Source organism: Pleurodeles waltl, chromosome 3_1 (genome assembly GCF_031143425.1).
Source record: "Pleurodeles waltl isolate 20211129_DDA chromosome 3_1, aPleWal1.hap1.20221129, whole genome shotgun sequence".
NCBI classification, from domain to species: Eukaryota; Metazoa; Chordata; class Amphibia; order Caudata; family Salamandridae; genus Pleurodeles; species Pleurodeles waltl.
The window spans coordinates 1909690796-1909710262 of record NC_090440.1 but is presented as its reverse complement, the minus strand read 5'-3'; the positions used below and the strand labels follow the sequence as shown (position 1 = coordinate 1909710262).

Here is a 19467-nt window from a genome sequence, read left to right as displayed (position 1 = left end):
AAACTGTCCTGATCCCCCCACCCCTGCACCCAGAAACCAAACTACCCTGTCCTCCCATCCCCCACAACCAAGCTACCCCGACCCCACCCCAAAAACAAAACCATCCCGACCCCCTACCCCCAAAAACAGAACTACCCCGACACCCTGACCCGAAAAACCAAACTACCCCCGCCCCTAAAAACAGAAATACCCCGATCCCCCCTAAAAACCAACCTACCCCGACCACCCCACTCCCGCCCCTAAAACCCAAACTTCCCCGACTCCTCCACCCCCAAAAACTACACGGACCCCCCATCCTCAAAAACAAAACTACCCTGCCCCTAAAAACAAAACTACTCCAATCCCCCTACCCTGCCCCTAAAAACACAACTACCTTGACCCCCCACACCCAAAAACAAAACTGTTGGGACCCCCGCTCCCAAAAACAGAATTACCCTGATCTCCCCACCCGCCCCTAAAAACCAACCTACCTTGATCTCCTGCTCCTAAAAACCAGAACTACCCCAATCCCCCACCCTGCCCCTAAAAACAGAACTACCCTGATCCCCCCGCCCCACCCCTAAAAAACAGAACTACCCATCCCCCCCATCCCGCCCCTAAAAACCAAACTACCCTGACCTCCCCACCCCACCCCAAGACCTTAATTCACCCCACCCCTAAAATCTACCCCCCAACCTTGCCCCAACCCCACTTACCTGACCGCGTCCTCTCTGCCTTTTTCTCTGCCTTAACCACGCATATGTGTTGTTCAGTACAAGTGTGGTTGAGGCAGATAAAAAGGCAGTCGTTGTTCCGGCAAACGTGGTTACGCCTGCGTTGCTTGCGTAATCGTTGTTCCAGAGTCGTTGTTGAGGACATTTCCTGGCATAGAATGGGCTAATCTTCCAAGAAAAGGTTTCTCATTAGCTTGAACTACATTGTATTTTTCTGTTGAGATGCTAAACCTGAATAGTATTTATGGCTAAATCAGTCGTAATTTATTGGAACATAATACCCCCATTAGACTGTTACTAAACTAAGACCCACCAAAGAATCAGAATCTTTCAAACCCAGCTACTTTTTCAGAGAGGATAATAATATTACAATTGCTGTTCCCTGCCATCCAAGTTTTTTTCGAAACTAACCAAATTTAAATCACCTGAATCTATATCATGTACTTCCAGAATCTGTTTAATCGACAACAACATTTTCCAACAGTTGCAGACTGCATTCTGCAGGCTTTCAACCACTTCCACCACAAGACCGCTCAAGACTCTTCCTCAAATAGAGGCTCGGTCATGTCTTGAGACTCGAGATATCTGTTCTTGTGATAGCAGGTGCCTCATTTCTTTCTAAATGCAGCAACATTCTAGCTTTTGAGCTTCTCACATTCTTTTTTTGTATTCTGTTTCTCCCAGACAATTAAATTGGCATTCTTGGCCTTTGAACTATTTCTTAGGCTGGGCCTTGGAATATAATTCTTTATAGATCGGTGCACTCCTTACTTACGGTGTCCTTCACCTTTTATTTTGGAGCCCGCCTAGGAAGCAAGCCTGAGCCACTTTTGGGTCCACTACGGGCGACTGTTTATTTAGCTTCTTTTCTAATAAGTTTTCTTTTTTTCCCCATCACTAGCTATTAACCAGGTGTTTTTAAAGCAATGTACGAAAATCATACATTTATTGAAAGGCCAAGCAGGGCCCTCACTTCTCCTTTTAGTTAACAAAGGACAATGAGAATTATCCACAAGTGGTTTGGCCATTAGATTGCCTCACGCGCTTCATCTTTCCTTCTACCATCCTTAGCTGAAACATGCCTCTATCTACCACAAAATCTTAAACTGCCTTAATCAGTCTGCTCAGACATGTGTTGTCTAGGAGTAGCTTGCAAGAGAGAGGTTTGAATGCGTATTTTGATTGGTATTCACAATCACCAAAGCTTTAGGCATTGCATGGACAGCACTTTGCATCAGTCTTGCTGCAAAAAAGTGTTTGTATAATTTCTGATGCAATCCGTGGCAAGCAGTATGGGAGATATCACACCCTGCATCATTCTAAAAAATAAATTGCAACTCACTGTGCATGTTCCTTCATCACTGCTGCCTCCCTGTTCTCATTCCTACAGATTCATGTGTGCTCTTAAAGCTGCATGTCATTTCCTAGGAAACAAGGGCCTGCTGATCCTTGGAGCACATTTGCAGCTACACATATGCTTCTGGTGGTTGTACTTTGTCAGTGGCGGAGCCCCAGAGTCCCAGCTGGGATTGATGCCGCCTTATGGGCTCTCCTCATTTCAACAGGCTATTGGCTGAAATTATCACTGTCGTGGCACTTGATGTCAACAACTGATGTTTTCTTCGGTATGAGGAAACTGAACCCTGTATTACCTACTGAACGCTTAGCAATAACTTGTAAAGGATTCAAGTGAGTCTGGCTCTAGGCAAATTTGTAGCTAAACTACAATAACTTACTTTCATATGTACTGGCATGTTTCACATAAATACATGCCAACTTTAGTGCAAGCAGTTATTTCACACTTGTTATTGACAATTATGACACAACCAGCAAATACCACTTTATTGGAAAACTCATTGTTGTGCAACACATGAAAGGTATGGCAGGTAAGGCCCCTTCTGTTTTTGAACAACCTTACTGAACCTGCACTGGTATGAGAAGAGTGGAAGGAATGTTGGAGCATATGTGAATGCATTTGGAAGATACGTTTTTACCATAATCAGAAAGTTGGCTATGCTCAAACATTGCCTAGGAGTGAGACGCCATGGAGCAATAAAGCAGCTACCACCACCACCAGAAGAGGACATTGAAGAGGATGAATTAGAGGAGTCTGAAATAGCATTTGTAAAACTGGACAAGATCTATGTAAGAAAGAAAATGTAGGTGATACAAATATTTAAATGTATCAGGAGAGGACATTTTCCAGGGGAAGCAGTAGAAAATGTTGTTGCTGTTTTGAGGATGTTAACTGTCAAGTGTAACTATAAGAGTTTCCAAAATTACATTTTAGGGACCAACCTGTGCAAACAGTTTATAATAAGAACTTGTAAAAACAAACTGTTTAACACAGAGGACCTCTTCTTGCAAAAATTAATAGATATTGTGCAAAGGGCACAGAACACTAATCAAGCCCCGAAAGAAATTTTGGTAAGCAGTAATGAAGATGTGGATGTAGTAAGAAGAGGAGAAAGTGTGAAGACATGCAAAGCTGCCAAGAGAAACTAAAAGGAAAAGTGATTCACACATTCCTGACTACATGTGTTTCAGATGTGGACTCAAGACATCTGACGTCAAATGTAAAATGAGGAGGCGCAATTTGTGTTGTGAGAGGAAGAAGGAGGCTTGTGGCAAGTGAAGGGGCAAGTGAATGCTGTAACTGAAGAAGTTGCTAGTGTTACTACAGAATAATTTGTCCTGCAGATTAATGACATGGGAGTAAAAAACTGAACTAATCCTTATTGTACAGTCAAAGTTGATGGCAAGGACATTAGAGTGATGGCAGACTCAGGGCTACCTTTTACCCTCAGTGGAGACATTCTTTTACCACTGTTTGAAGTTATATTCCCCAGACACAGAACTGGTTGCTTATGGAAATAAAACCATTGAAGTTGTTGGGTATTATAAGTGAAGCTGCAATTAAATGGGGTAAGCATTCAGTCCAAGGTGTGTGTCAAAGAAAGGTCCTGTTTGTTGGGATGTCCCCGGCATTAGGATTTGCTTATATGACTTTGAGAGAAGACACAAAAGACACTTTGTCAGTCTGTAGTCACACAGGTTGTCTCATCAGTTGGAGATTCTCTACATTTTCTGCAGTCTGTCTTAGTATGGTGGCTATCCTATACTAAACAGAACACAATGCTACTGTTAATCTGTGCGTACATCAATTTAAAATACTCAACATATTTTCACTTACACGGTTTTTGCATTAATGATAACATTCTAGGGGAAATGAGACCTACACAAGATTTACTTTAGTAACTGATGCAGTATGGTAAATATTCAGTGTATCAGCCCATTTTTCGTGTTAGAGCCAGAGCAACCTTCATGAGATTGGTCTTGCTCTGATGTCTTATAGTAAGTGTTAGTACACTACAAGTTAAGATTCTGATCAGAAACACAATTTCACACATAATCTGAAGATAAAACTACAGCCACCCACAAGGCAGTTGTTACAGCACAACTTTGAGGGTGTGACACTTTCCTAGTACCTCAGTGGAGGAGACAGTAGAGGGGCCCAAAGGATTCCAACAATCCAAACAAGTAATATCTAACTTTTGCTGGTTGTCACTAACCTGACGTCGCTGAAGAACATTGGGAGAGGTTGAATAATTCCAAGGATGTAAGAGAAATGTTTAGGATAATGCCACAGAAGGAATTTCAAGAAATGCTCAAAGAAAAAATATGTTCTCAACATTTGGCCTAAAGATAATCTCAAATACAAAGCTGGAAAAACAGGTGAAGGGCAAGCGGACAAAGATAGATGAGCAGCAGAGCCCAAGGCTTCCTTTCATCAACAGAGAAGAAAGCCAAGCACTTGGCCACACCTTGGGTGTGACTTTCATAGAATGTAGGAGCCTTCAGTCCTGCAGTAGATCCTCAAATTCCAGGATCCTCGAATCCTAATAGAGAGCCTCCAATCCCCTGAACCATTGAATCCGGCAGGAGATCCTTGAACCCCACGATAGCCTCACACTCAGGTGTGGCATACAGTCATGGCTTTTTGGGTCCTGGCATGGGCACAGGGTTGAATTTGCTTTGGTGGTGGTAGTGGGGTAACACCTGGACAACACACATGTGATATCCACAATCCTGGGGGGCATGACTCCTGCCAACCAGTGCAGATGACATCCTGAATGGCAATGCCCTGTTGAATGAGTGGAAGGTGGCCAGTAATGTCCAGAAGCAGAGGTGAATGGGAGTGTGGCAACCTCTTGTGACAAGACTATGATGCCTCAAGGCCACCATTAAAACCGTTTCACACTAACCCCCAAAGTGTGCTAAGCACAGATGCTAGTAATGCTGGGCTGAGAATAACTTAATTGTAGCTGAGAGATAGCAGGGAAGCTGCCATTGGTTATGCATCACAGTTTTAAGAGATGCTAATAAATCTAACCCACACAGAGAGAAGTTGGCTTGTTGGTGGTGGGTGAATTATTTCAGGGAATATGTATAGGGCACAGAATTGTGAGAACAGATCATCAGCCTTTGGACTTTGTTTTCTTTGTTGATGTTCACAACTAAGGAAGCCTGTCAGGAAACACTGAAGAACTAAAAATGGCTGATGAAAATGCATGAAATCTGTTTTAATTTGAGTATGTGCCCAGGTATTCGTTATTATTGGTTTTAATGGAGGTACGAGAGCACATGAGGTCCAGCTGGCTTAGAGTGGGTTGATTGAAGGAAGAAGTGGAACCATCTAGAAATGCTAGCTTGGAGTATTTCAGCAGAGAAGGTATACTTTTCAGGGTGGATTTGTTGGTAGTGCTGGAGGAGCTGAGTGAGATAAATCTGACCTTGGCATAAAGGCAACATTGACATCAGTGTCACCAAATGGCGCACCTTAATTAATTTGTGGTGGTCAGGAAGTGATAAATCTCAGAGACTGGTATATTGTTCTCCTGTGAAAACAGATAAAATGGTTGGCCCTTTGCGGAAGATAGCTCTTGACATTTCTTACCCCTTTTGCAGGTTGGGTAGTTAAACTAGGAATGCAACACTGGGGGTAGGGGTAACTCCGGAGCTGGAGAAAATCCAGACCATTACGAGTTGGATTCTGAAAGTTCACTGAAAAATTAGGAATTATTGGGAAATCTGTAATTACGGTCCAATACATATGTATAGGTATTGTTAACTCCATGGCTATGTACCTTGAAGCTATATAAATATATTTTCTAAATATGTAGATGTGGAGTAAGCTATAGTAAACTCATACTTACCTATATATACTTACCTTCACAATATTCTGGTAGTCATGTATGCCACAATATTTATGGTAGATGATATTAAGATCTGGAGATTCTGGTAGCAATATTTATGGTAGGTCATATTAAGAAAGGTGATATTAAGATCTCAAGATTCGGGTAGTAAACTGTACCCCACAGGATTACAGGTGTTTGGATAGATTGATGGGTATACCACTCAAAGAGTCTTATCATTGTGAATGTGGACAGGGTCAATGCAGGCATAGAGCATGTGTCATGGTCAGTATTTGCTTCACCTTTGGTTAATTGGTCCACTTGTTCGTATATATAAAATGCCATTACAAAGTTTGTGAGCTTCACAGGATTATATAGAGGTTATCTGCCTGCTAGAAAGGAGGCTAGGCTATGCTAGTAGAAAAACTTCAGTAATTGAATGGAAATACTTCATTTGAATTGATAGGGTTATAATACATAACCTGTGTTCCTGTGAACCTCACCAGCTAATGTAGCTACTCACCATTAACTCCCTCCCATTGTACTTACAGATCAAATTACATGATGCTTTAACATTTCTCATGTTATTCATATTTGAGATTTAAATTCCATTATTTTTAGTGCCCAGAGTTCATTAAATGAACTAATAACAGACTGATTACTTATACATTTACTGTCATTCGAAATGGCCATTTCTGTCTAGTTGTATCAACCATTTCAGACAACGATTATTTTATTTTCAGGATTGACCCTGGGTGCAGCCTGCACCTTAGCCCTGATGAAAGACATCCTGTCCAAAGCAGTGTCTGAGCTGGTAACGGAGGAGGCCAAGATCTTCCGAGCATTGCTGCTGCAGCTGACAACTTTGGGTGGACAGCAGATCCGGAACACTGCGGTAAGCCTTGAGTTTCAGGTAATATTTATGCATGATGTGTAAAGAATGTAACTGACCTATGGGAGGCCTCCTTTAATTTTATAGCCATCCAAGATGCAGTTTGGCAGAAAAGCATTCCACACAAACAAGATTCCACCCTTGGGAACTCCATCCCACTAAACCTAAACGATGGCTTCCTGAGATTCTGTGGCAGTCTGAAAACCTGCCTGTTCATCGATGCATATAGGTTACGCATGCCTTAAGGGATGGTTAAATGGCTGTTATCATCAGGCTCAATAATGGTACCTAAACCCACGCCCATAACCTAGAATAAATTTAAAGGGGCCGCTAGGGAAGACCATACAGCAGTTCACTTAACTCAGTCTTTTATCACCAACAATAGGCAAAAATAAGTATTCTTGAATATTACATTGATCATATCTGCTTAGATTTTGATGCATATTTTGATACTATTCACACCGACTGGACACTTTAAAGCTGATCTGAGACTGTGTTAATGCTTTTTTAACCCTTTCACTTCTAGTCCTCTCCCTTCCTACCCCACCACCCGCTAAACCTTTTTTTTGCCTACTTGGAATAGTTCTTGCTTAGGCTTCCATAACTTTTTGTCCACATAAGTTATCCACGCCAAATTTGCGTCCTTTTTTTCCAACATCATGGGAATTCTAAAGGTACCCAGGGTTTGTGGATTCCCTTGGAGGGGACTGAGAAATTAGCCAAAATATGGCAAAACTTTGGGTTTTTGTTAGACAAAATGGGAAAATGGCATCAACGAAAGATTTGCAGTTCTAAAATCACTATGTTCCCAGCTTTCTGGAACAGGCAAACTCATTTAGGAAACCACATTTTTTAACACAGTTTTGGAATTTTGCTGAGAGATAGCCCATTTTTCGTATGTTTTTTGTGCTTTCAACCTTCTTCCAAAACTGTGTTAAAAGTTTTGGAAATGGGTGCTAAACCCAAGGTGGATCCCAGAAGGCTATACATTTCTGAAAACTAGAAGAGATTCTGAATTTAGCAAGTGATGATTTGTGTACCTCCTTTAAGGTTTTCCTAAAGAAAGTTAGAGTTTAAATAAATATTGAAAATTAGTAGGAAAAACAGCTATTTGTGACAACATTTTCAGTTGTAACTTCTTGCCAAGATGGCCGATTTACGAAAGCAATATACCATTACATCTGCTATATTCTTCTGGTTGTGGGATGTTTAGGGTTTGTGTCTTTTCCAAGAACTCGAGGTAAGCTGAGCTGCACCTTGCAATGATTTTTCATTGAGTACCAAGTATAGAGCGATTCATATGGTAAAATATAAAGAGTGAAAAATAGGTATCAAGGAAACCTATGTATTTCAGAAATGGGCACAGGATTTCAGAGTTCAGAAGCAGTTGTTATATGCACATCACTTAATTGGTGGGTACCTACACTAGCATGTGATTTAGAGAGCATTTTACAAAATGTCTTCTTTCTTACACACTGTATTACATTTCGAAGGCACAAATGCAGAGAAATACAATTGGTAATAACACTTGTTCGACTATTATGTGTTCCCCGAAGTCTCCTCAGATAAAAATGGTACCTCACTTGTGTGGGTAGTCTTAGTTCCTGCAACAGGAAATGTCCCAAAATGCAACATAGACACATCACATTTTTCCACTGAAAACAACCCTTTTTTTGCAAAGTGCCAAGCTGTGGCTTTTGAGTACAAGCTCAGCCGGCACCTAGGAAAACCTAGAAAACCTCTACATTTATGAAAAATAGACCCCTAGGGGAATCCAGGATAGAGTGACTTGCACGGCTCCCACCAGCTTGTGCTACCCAGAATCCCTTGCAAATCTCAAACATTGACTTAAAAAAACACATTTTCCTCACATTCCTGTGATGGAAAGTTCTGGACTCTGTGGGGAGCCACAAACTTCCTTTTGCCCAGCGTTCCCTCAAGTCTTCTGATAAAAATGGTGCCTGACTTGTGTGGGTAGGCTTAGTGCCTGTGACAGGAAACCGCCCAAAATGCAACTTAGACACGTCGCATTATTTCACTGAAAACTGACCCTTTTTTTGCAATGTGCCAAGCTGTGTATTTTGGGACTGTGCTCAGCTGGAACTTAGCAAACTTGTACATTTTTGAAAATCAGACACCTGGGAGAATGCATGCTAAGGTGACTTGTGTGGCTCTCGCCAGGTTGTTTTACCCAGAATCCCTCGCAAACCTCCAACTTTGACTAGAAAACTCATTTTTCTCACATTTGTGTGATGGAAAGTTCCGGAATCTACAGGGAGCCACACGCTCCCTTCCACCTAGCATTCCCCCAAGTTTTCTGATAAAAAATGGTACCTCACTTGTGTGGGTAGGCCTAGTGCTGACAGGCATTGGACTAAAACGCAACGTAGACACATCACATTTTTCCACAGAAAATTTACCCTTTTTTGCAATGTGCCTAGCTGTGGGTTTTGGGCCCCAGTTCCGCCGGAACCTAGGAAAACCTGTACATTTTTTTAAACTATGGGCCTCATTACAACCCTGTGTTTTGGCGATTGTACTGCCAACAGGCTGGCGGTACAATCTGCCTCATTTCGACCAAGGCAGAAGCGCCGCGGTCGCACCGCCGGGACCGGCGGTTTACGGCCATGGTTGTCCTGGCGGTTTTAATCTGCCAGGGCAGCGCTGCTTGTATCGCTGCCCAGGGGATTACTAGTCCCCTTCCCGCCAGCCTGTCCATGGTGGTAGAGACTGACATGGAAAGGCTGGCGGAAAGGGGAGTCGCGGGGCCCCAGGGGACCCCTGCACTGCCCATGCACTTGGCATGGGCAGTGCAGGGGCCCCCAGGCACAGCCCCACCCTGCTTTTCACTGTCTGCCCAGCAGACAGTCAAAAGCGTGAAGGGTGCAGCTGCACCCGTCGCACAGCCGCAACACCACCGGCTCCATTAGGAGCCGGCTCCCATGTTACGGCCAACATCCCCGCCGGCCCAGCAGGGATGTCAAAATTGGGCCGGCGGGAGTGCGGCTGCATTGGCGGCAGCTCGCCGCCCGCCAAGGTTGTAATGAGGGCCTATATACCTAGAGGAATGCAGGATGGGGTGACTTGCATGGCTCTCACCAGGTTGGCTTCACAGAATCCCTTGCAAACCTCAAACTTTGACTAAAAACATTTCTGTGATGGAACGTTCTCGGGGGAGCCACAAAGTTCCTTCTACCCAGCATTTTCCTAAGTTTTCTCATAAAAATGGTACCTCACTTGTGTGGCTGGGCCTAGTGCCTGCAGAACAAATCAAACCAAGGTCAATGAGGGTCCTTTTGCAAGGACTCCCCTTGATGTTAGTGTGATATGTTTCTGTTGTGGGCGTTAGGCCCAGCCACACAAGTGGGGCAGCATATTACTGGGACAAGTGGGGAAACTGGGTGGTAGGAATGTTGTAGATCCCTTCTGATGCTGGCCGAACATGACACAGAAATGCAAGGAGAATGTGTGAGTTTAGTCAAATTTTGAGGTTTGCATGGCATTGTGGATAAGAAAACTAGATGGGATCTATGAGAGGCGCACAGCCCTGTACTTCCCTGTGTGTCTAGTTTTCAGAAATGCCTGGGTTTGGTAGGTTTTCCCGGGTGAAAATGAACCCAGGCCCAAAAACTACAGCTACCTCTTTAGTTGATGTTGCCACATTGCGTCTTGAACCCCTCACTTTTGCGGGCAGTAGACCCACCCAGACAGGTGAGGTACTATTTTTATCAGGAGATATGTGGGAACTCTAGCTTTCAATAAGTTTGAGGCTCCCAGCAGATTCCAGTCCTTTGAGGGATCTACATGAGTGACACTTGAGTCCCCCTGGTGTCTAGTTTACTAGCATATGTAGAATTCGTAGATTTTCCTTAGAGTCAATGTACACCCTTGCAGAGAATGACAGAAAAGACAAATATTACTGCACAGCCATCTATTCCTCACGTACACACATACATACTGGTTGGATTTGGCACATGAGTGAGTGAAAGGTTCAAAATGTAAATTTTATTAACAAGAGATTTTACAAAAATGAAATACACTGTTAATAATTGAAAGTTAAAAAACTGAACCAGTGATTCACAGCTCACAAGCTGTAAAGCCACAACAAAGCACTAACCACTTTACGGGCCTTTCACACTCCTTTTATGCATGACACACACAAAACCATTTACACTGCTAGCCACGGGCCCAGCACATTACAAGACTCACATCAACAGACAGTGTCATTCAAAGGCTCATCACTTTCATTTGCAGTGTGTGGACTGGGGTTTGTGTGTGTATATAGTGACCAGCAGCAAGTCACTACACATATACCGCCAGCCAAGCGCCAGTCCATGCACATTGGCAGCCAAGCACCAGTCCACACACACCACCAGCCATCCACGCACACCGCCACTCAAGTACCAGTCCATGCAGACTGCCAGACAGTTGCCAGTCCACACACAAAGCCAGCCAGGTGCCAGTCCACACATATCGCCAGCCAGGCCCCAATTGATACCCACCACCAGCTAAGCACCAGTCCACACACAACACATCACATTTTTTTAAAGAAATAAAATGAAACCAATTTGAAGGAGATGAAAAAACAAATAAGACTACAAACACAACAGGTCTAACTAAATACATCACAATACTACCAATCGTGAAATAGAACAAAAAATATAAAATGATACTGACCAATCAGTTCACTTTTACGCTCACGGTTGCTCCCAATACTTCAGTTGTGTGAGGCACAATTTAAAATATGCCGGCACACCTAGACCTATTTTAGAAGGACACTGGGGCTAGTACATATGACTGTCTTTCCACACACCTCTTTAGACACAGACTCTACATCTCCTATAGGGAAAGTGTTTGTGGGCATGGAAGGAATGTAATCAGGAAAGTGGGGATCTTTCAATTTAGTCACATCCTCCACCACTCCAACTCTAGGAACACTTGCCTGCTCCACTACAACAAGGTTGCCTATCACACACTGCTGAAACTGAACAAAAGTCATCTTTGAATCTGGAGAACAATCCTTAATACCACAAAAGCATTGAAGTATGCTAAATAAAACAAATGGACAGCCAACTTCTTATACCAAATATATGACTTACAAACAGCAGTATAAAGCTCCAACATGGTTGCTACTCTATCTACACCACCCACGTGCTTAATGTAGTCTAAACTGCACACATGTTTATGCAGTTCAGCAACCTGACCCCAAACAGTCACAGGTGAAGTACTTTCATCATGAATGGTTATAAACACATGGGCGTCACCCCTAGAATTTCATCACTACGCAAGGCACTGCACTGTCCTCTCTGGAGTTTGTTTTACATACAAGCTCTTTTGGGTAGAGCGGATTGTGCCACATACAATAGCATCCACTATGAACAGTTCCTTTAACAATTACACACCAGTGTAGAAGTTATCTCCATATAAATGATGACCTTTGTTAAAACGTCCTCTACCAAGTTCTCACACAATTTTCTCATTGACTCCAAAAGTGGACAGTCAACCAGGGGGGTCTGTAGAAAATCCCTACCAGTGTGCACTCTGAAATTATAGACAAATCCAGCACTATTCTCAGACACCATATACGTCGTAATTCAGTAACGTGCCCTCTTGCTTGGAATGTACTGCCTAAAAACCAAACAGCCCTTGAACAGGACCAAAGACTCATCCACACTTATTTCCTTCTCTGGAACATAGATCTCTGAAAACTGATCTACAAAACGATCAAGAACAGGCTGAATCTTGACGAGAAGGTCAGAATCAGGGTGATCATTTGGCAATGCTGAAGCATTAGCAACTGAATGCAGCTTTCAAAGCAGAAGCAAATAGTGATCACGACTCATTGTTGCAGGAAATGTAGCAGTTGCCATCAAGGGACTAGTGGACCAATATGAAGACAGCAATGGCTTTCTTAACAAGCCCATCAAAAAAGTTAAACCCAAGAACTTCAACTCATCCAGATTTGTGGGAGTCCGCCAGCTAGCTTTAGAGTCTGGCGCTGTTATCTCTCAAAAACTGTTAAGCATACAAAGTAGTCTGATCTTTAGTCTCATCTCAAAATACATCGTCCATAAACAACTGAAAGACCTTTATAGGCAAAAGGTTTTCAGTATTGACTCTACACCCTGCAACACCACTAAAGGCAGGCAACACAGGCTACACCATGTTTGAGGCAGCCCAAATTTCAGCACTTCCAATGGGAAGCCATTCAGCCCCAGGCTGCAATCCAGATTTATCGTGCTGTGCTGTTGGAGGATGTGTCCTCCTCTAAAAGAGACACTTCCTCCGCACTGAGAGTGGCTTCATCATCAGATTATTCCTCTTGGACAGAAAATTCACTGCCAGAATATTGGACTTCCTCCTCTGCTTCAGATGCAGACTCAGTCTCAGAGCCATGGTCAGAGGAAGATTCTAAAAGCAAACCAACAACCTGCTGCGCGGTAATCCTGCAGCTAGCAATAATCCTTGCTAATAAAAGTAACAAAAAAAAGAAGTCAACAATAACCAACACTATTAAAATAAGTAATAAAGTGTGGCTTTATCAAACAGAAAGTAAAACTAATGGCATAGAGTAATCTGGAATGAAAAGTGCATCAATACAAATTACACAAAGACTTTTATTCTCAAAAACAGTACCACTGACGTGCCAGAAACAGGTAAACTTCAAATCACCTGCAGCTACTCTGCATAGACACAGCAAGCACCAAGATATCCCACTAATGAGGAAAAACAAAAACATATTACTCACAAGACAGCACAATACACATCTTGAACAAATCCAAGGAGATTTTGACACACGATAAAACAGAAGTTAAATATGCTGCTATTATTACACCATTTATAAAAAATACATTCACGCAGGGCAATGATACTCATTTGGAGTAAACAATACAAAAAAAGTTTTCTTACCAAACATATGCAACTACACAAACTGCAGATCTACCAGTGCTGAAACCGCAAGCAGGAGTCGCCACAAAAGAAATCAAAATCTTTGCACTAGAATAAAAAGGATAAATACAACATCAAGATCACAATTGTAGATGATAGCAAGAAATAAAACAGTTAACATTATAAAACACTATGAAGTCAAACATCCTATCTACCCCCAAAGAGGGCACAAACCAAAGGTAAGACATTGACACCCTAGAGGGGAGTGACACTTACTCCAGCCAAACACCACTTCACACACACCACAATCCTAATGCCAGCCACATACATTGCATGTCAGCAGCCAGTTCAAACACACCATCAGCTAAACCCCCAGTTCAAACAGACTATCAGCTAAACTCCAGTTCACACACATACAGACACTTTCCCTGATGTCTACTGGTTTTCCGCCCCTCATGGCGGTGGTTGGGCCTAAAAATATGACTGATCTGCCCCAAGGAGGGTTGGCAGAAAATGGGCAAACGTATGACAAAATAATTTCCCAATAAAGTGCCACTCCCTGACATATACATTTGCAACTCCCTGGTGGCTAGTGGTTTTCTGAGTCCCTTGGGGCCCAGATGGACCAAACAATAGAAAATGGCCAAAATATTGCCCTCATAATAGCTATGAGCCTTGCCCAAGGGGACGCTCCCTGACAAATAAAGAAAATCCTTGGTGTCTAGTGGCTTTCTTCTCTCATTTGGGGCAGATGGGCCTAACAATATGGCCAATCTGCCCCCAGTGGGGCAGAAAATGGGCAAAGGTATGGCAGAATATTTTCCCAATGAAGGGGAGCCCCCCTGCCCAACGGGCCACTCCCAGATATTTACATATACAAACTCCCAGGTGTCTAGTGGCTTTCTGCCCCCCACCAGGGAACAATGGGCATAAAAATAAGCTTGTTTTGCCCCATGGGGGACAGAAAACGGACAAAACAATGCCCAAATTATAGGGAGTGACCCTTGCCCAAGTGACCATTCCCCTACACCAAATACACAAAAAATTAAAACCCTGCTGCTAGTCGATGCATTCCTGCTTCACACAGCAGGAATGCACTGCAAAGAGACACTTGGGGAAAAGAAAACCTTTTTCTTTTCCCCGGTGCCTCCTTGCCCTCCCAGGAGGAAAACTCACCTCCTCTGGACCACGCTGGTAGCAAATGGCTTCCAATGCATCCCCAGCCTGCTCTCATCAGATCACTGGGGAAGGGGGCAGAGATGGCAGCGGAAGTACTTTTGCTGCCATTCCTGATGCAGGCATGTTGTGGGACCAGCTCTTCCCCTGTGGGTAGCTGCTAGGCCGGCTTGGAGCTGTCCCAAGGAATTAAGGACCAGATAAATATATAAATAATGAAGAGTCTCATTCACAAATGTGAACATGGAATGCACTCACTCCCTCTCTGCTTTTGACCAACAGAATAGGGAACAGACAATGCATCCTGAATTTCATTTGGTGTCTTTGGTATAGTTAATTTAAATCGATTATTAAGATCTCAAAGACCACATGCAGGACAAGGATTTAGAGTGTTCCAGTGGCTGTGGACCGCACATGCCCTTCAGGAGGTGATATATGTTGTGCCCTGATGTAGTCGCTTTTCATTTCTGCTGGCTTTCTAACACTGTAGCATTGGCAAATGTGTCAACATCTGTTGTGAACCTGCAGTGGGCTAAGAGCCTGCCCATTGCTTACCATTGGTTGACTTTATTGTTGCTCTCCTTAGCTTGCTTTTTACTCATTGTCTTGTGTGGGCTTGCATTCTTCTTCTATATTTGTCCCTCCCCTGGAGCATAGCCGCTTTACTTGTGCTCTGCCATTGCTTACTTTTCAGGAACTGCATTTATCTTTTTGATTAGGCACTGTGTGAGAGTGCATGCTTTTTCAGCTGTCTCCCTTATGTACTTCTCTGCCCCCCTACCATGGACCATGTTGTTCTCACTCTCCTATTTGCTTCTCCATTACCCACCTCCTTGCCCACCCTTGCGCTCTTGTCTGGACCTCATAGTATTGCTTTCCCGCTTGTGTAATGATGCGACTCCTGGTTTCTTCATTCTCCCACTTCCCGTTGCTGACCCCTCCCCCCACCTGCGGTCATTTCAAAATGTCTTATGTAGTTAGCAGATGACCAGGCATTAAATTTCTGCCTGCCTGTGTGCCTTAAAAGCGCTTTTGTACTACTTCTTTTCTTTTTTTGTTTTTTAATGAACTGATCCATCCCAGATGAATGAATAAATAACAGAGTGCGCAGTCATGTTGTAGGTTTGCATACGTAGTAGATAAACTGGCCATGCAGCTGTCTCATTGTGCCTATTTTTCTTTCTATAGCTTTTCGTTGTGCTGCATAGCATCTTGCCTATGCTGTATAGCAAGACTAAAAGGCTTTGGCAAAGCTAATATATCCCAAAGACGTGAGACTTATTGTCTGCGCCAATGCTTGTTACTTTTTGATCTTTAGGGATCTCTCAGATGTTAACAGCGAACAAGATTGATTTCTGTGCTCCGTAAGGTAAATGACACATCACTAGGTAAAGAACCACCCTGGCTTCATGAGCTGAACTTTTCTACGAGCATTGAAGCAATTGCTGCCAGCTTTTGACATCATTTATTTTGGGGGTTAGTCCCAGATCTTTTCTAGAGCCTCTCATTCTGACACTTGCAGTAGTGGTGGTCACCATACATGTCCTATTGTTACGAACATGCTACTATCCTTCACTGCATTGTGTTGAACACTTATGAAGAGCACACACAGCACAAATTGTACTGTGACTTCAATCCCAAATAATGAGTGTTACTTTAACCCAGCATAATGGTGGTCTTTCCTAAATATTGCTCTAGTTTTACTCAAGGTCCCTCACTTTCACAGTTATCACTCTGAAGTCAGATTCATTACATATTCAATTTTTTCTCTGTCTCATAGACGTTATTACTTTGTTCTTTGCCACTTGACAAAGCGAGGCATCTGCTGCTGTTGAAAACACTAATTTGTGAGTTCCTAATAATATAAATGTAGCTGTTTCAGCCAATGTGTTTTTTTCTGTGACTTGCTCCACTTACATTTCCAGCTAGGAGGCTAATCATGTTTATATTTCCTCTCTAGAATGTGAGGCTCCGTTTAAAGTGACAAACTCGGAACTTACATTTCGCCTATTTTTTCCTTGTGAATCATAGGTATTTTAACCAAGTAGACAATGTTACTGTACATTCAGTAGACCTCATTAAACATTTTAAAATGTTAAGCCCCTCGAGGGCTTGATTAACATCTAGTTATGGTCTGTCCTGCCAAGGGTCTCCTGTAGTGAGATTACTTAAACTTTCCTACCAAGCCAGGAAAGTCCAGACTAACTAGCGTCCAATATATGGTAAACCTAAAGCTGGCAATCCCCCTAACTGGTGCTTTGGTGTTCACTGGGATTCGCCGTTAAAGGCCACATGACTTTCTCGTAAAGTGGTGGGGTATTCTGGCACAGTGCCTATGAATTTTTCCTTGGAGAACATGTTGTTCTTTTAACTAGATAAAACAATCATTGGATCCTGGCAAACTATTTTCTGGCAAAGTTACTGATTATGACAGACGTTTGTGTGGAAGAGTATTTCACGTACATACTTAGTTTTTGTTTCAGAATTTTGATTGGCATGCACCAAATTTACAACCTTGGCAAGAAGTTAATTTTTACACTGATACATTTACCTGCCCAGGTTATTATTATTTTTGTCCCAACTTTCAAGGCTGGAAAAGTAGCTTTGAAGGAGATCAGGGATATTGTGGCAGTAAACAAATTCAAGAATGCCTCATATACATATTCTTTTTTAATAACATTTCTTTATTACAGATTTTCTCTTGTACATATTCAATCTTGTCTCTTGTCCATGCAAATTCTCGGTTTTCCCCAGGAATAAACATAAATAAATGTTCAGTAAGGAGAGAGTGGCATCTTAGTTCACTTTATTGCACATGGTTGGACAACCTAAATATTTAGAACACTGCAAATCTTGTTTTACCATATCTGAGAAAGGCAGCTTTTGGAATTTACTGATTTCCATTGGGTTTTAAATCTTCATGTGAAAAGGGATGGTGCTTACCCCATGATAACTTTAGAAATCTTTATGATCCAGGAGATCAGATATTGCATGATTTTCTTAATTTAGAACCCTTGGAGAAAAAAAGCTTTTTGCCAACGTTACTATATGAAAAACACTGATTATAATCTATGCAGTGCAGCCATATTTGAGAGACTACATAGACACTTGCCACTGGTGGGATTGCACCCCTTGACCATTGGGCTCACATTACCTGGCACTTCATCACAATACTGGAGGAGGTATGATCAGACAGACACAAAAATTCTTATGTTGTGATCCAAATTATTTGGAGTGAAGTTAAGTCTCTCTTTGAAAACTACAGCTATCCATTACACATGTTCCACTCCTGTGCCTGTTCTTTAATGCAAATGGATACTGTGGGCCTGATTTGGTGTTGGTTGGTAATGGGCAGACATCTGATTACTGAATCCAGAATATAAAGTAGTGGGGGACGTTATTTGTGGAGTTTCCTCCGGATGTAGCACATCGTCCATAAATTCGAGAATTTGGCATTGAGACCACAATTTACCTCAGCTAACCTTGCTTATCTCTGCAGTAGTACAACAACATTTAGAATATATGTGCAATGAAAATAGATATTGGAGTCTTTTTCCACCCATCATGGCACAGTTAGCAAAGTAGGAGCCCTATTCATACACTGTGTGCTGGTTGACATCCATGCCGTGCCAAGTGGCAACAGGTAGTCTTTAGCTTCTTAATCTACAATTGGATACTTAATTGTTAGTAAACTTTTAGTCCGGTTGACAGCTCCTGTTTTATTTTGGATCCTATATTTTAGAATGCTTATGCTGTGTTTTTGCCAATAGCTCAATTTCCCTACCCTAGATGCACTCTGACTATTGAAAACCAATTGCTCTAGCCTGTTTTGTTTTGTCTCAGCATCATTCTCAATTCTGTACAAGTCAATCTCTCATTTTAGTGTCACATTTATAGTTTGGCTGGCAGCCTGCCATCTGCATGGTGGATTACAATATTGTGGGTGATTGCTAGTCAGGTTTCAGTCTAGTGAGAAGGATTCAGACTGCTCTGGTGGATGCTCAGATCAATCTTCTAGAGATCTTTAGCCTGACAGTACACACACACCTGAAACATCTGGACATTTCTGTGTACCCAAAACATTTATCATGGCTCACTAGTGGGTGGATATTTCTGATTTGAGAAAATTCAGAAATGCTTGATAACATTCAAAGACTCTGCCCTTTCTTTTCTTTATGTGATTATCTGATAGAGACTTCTAGTTGCAGATTCCTTACCTTAGAATTTTCCCCAGTTGTCAGACTGGATCCGGAGATTTTTCTTCAAGCAGTACCCTGCACGCTGTCAGTTGACTCCAGGTATGTTGTTGGTATCGTGGTGAAGTCGTATATAGGTGCCCTTTATATGACTGCAATGTCATCGCAGAGACCACAGTGTCAGTTCTTTTCTTTCTGCACCGATCTGGAGAGAGCTGCCCTTAGTCATTCTTTTTACTAACTTTGACGTTTTATTGACATTTATTGACCCATTGGAGCATTGAGAATGTCACAGAAGACCGGATTTAAACTGTGTGAGTCCTGTCACCAAAAGATGTCGGTAACGGATACACACCTTGTGTGCTTGTGGTGCCTGGAGCACGACCACGACCCAAAGTCGAGCTCTG

At 42.5% G+C, this 19467-nt stretch overlaps 1 protein-coding gene across 1 annotated transcript in view; it reads left to right on the top strand.

The window, feature by feature from the left end:
• The window catches only part of LOC138285751 (aldehyde oxidase-like), a 588222-nt gene that overhangs the window by 179514 nt on the left and 389241 nt on the right, over window positions 1-19467 (top strand). The window contains 1 exon segment of the mRNA XM_069226091.1: window positions 6652-6803. Coding sequence (XP_069082192.1) covers window positions 6652-6803 — 152 coding nt within the window.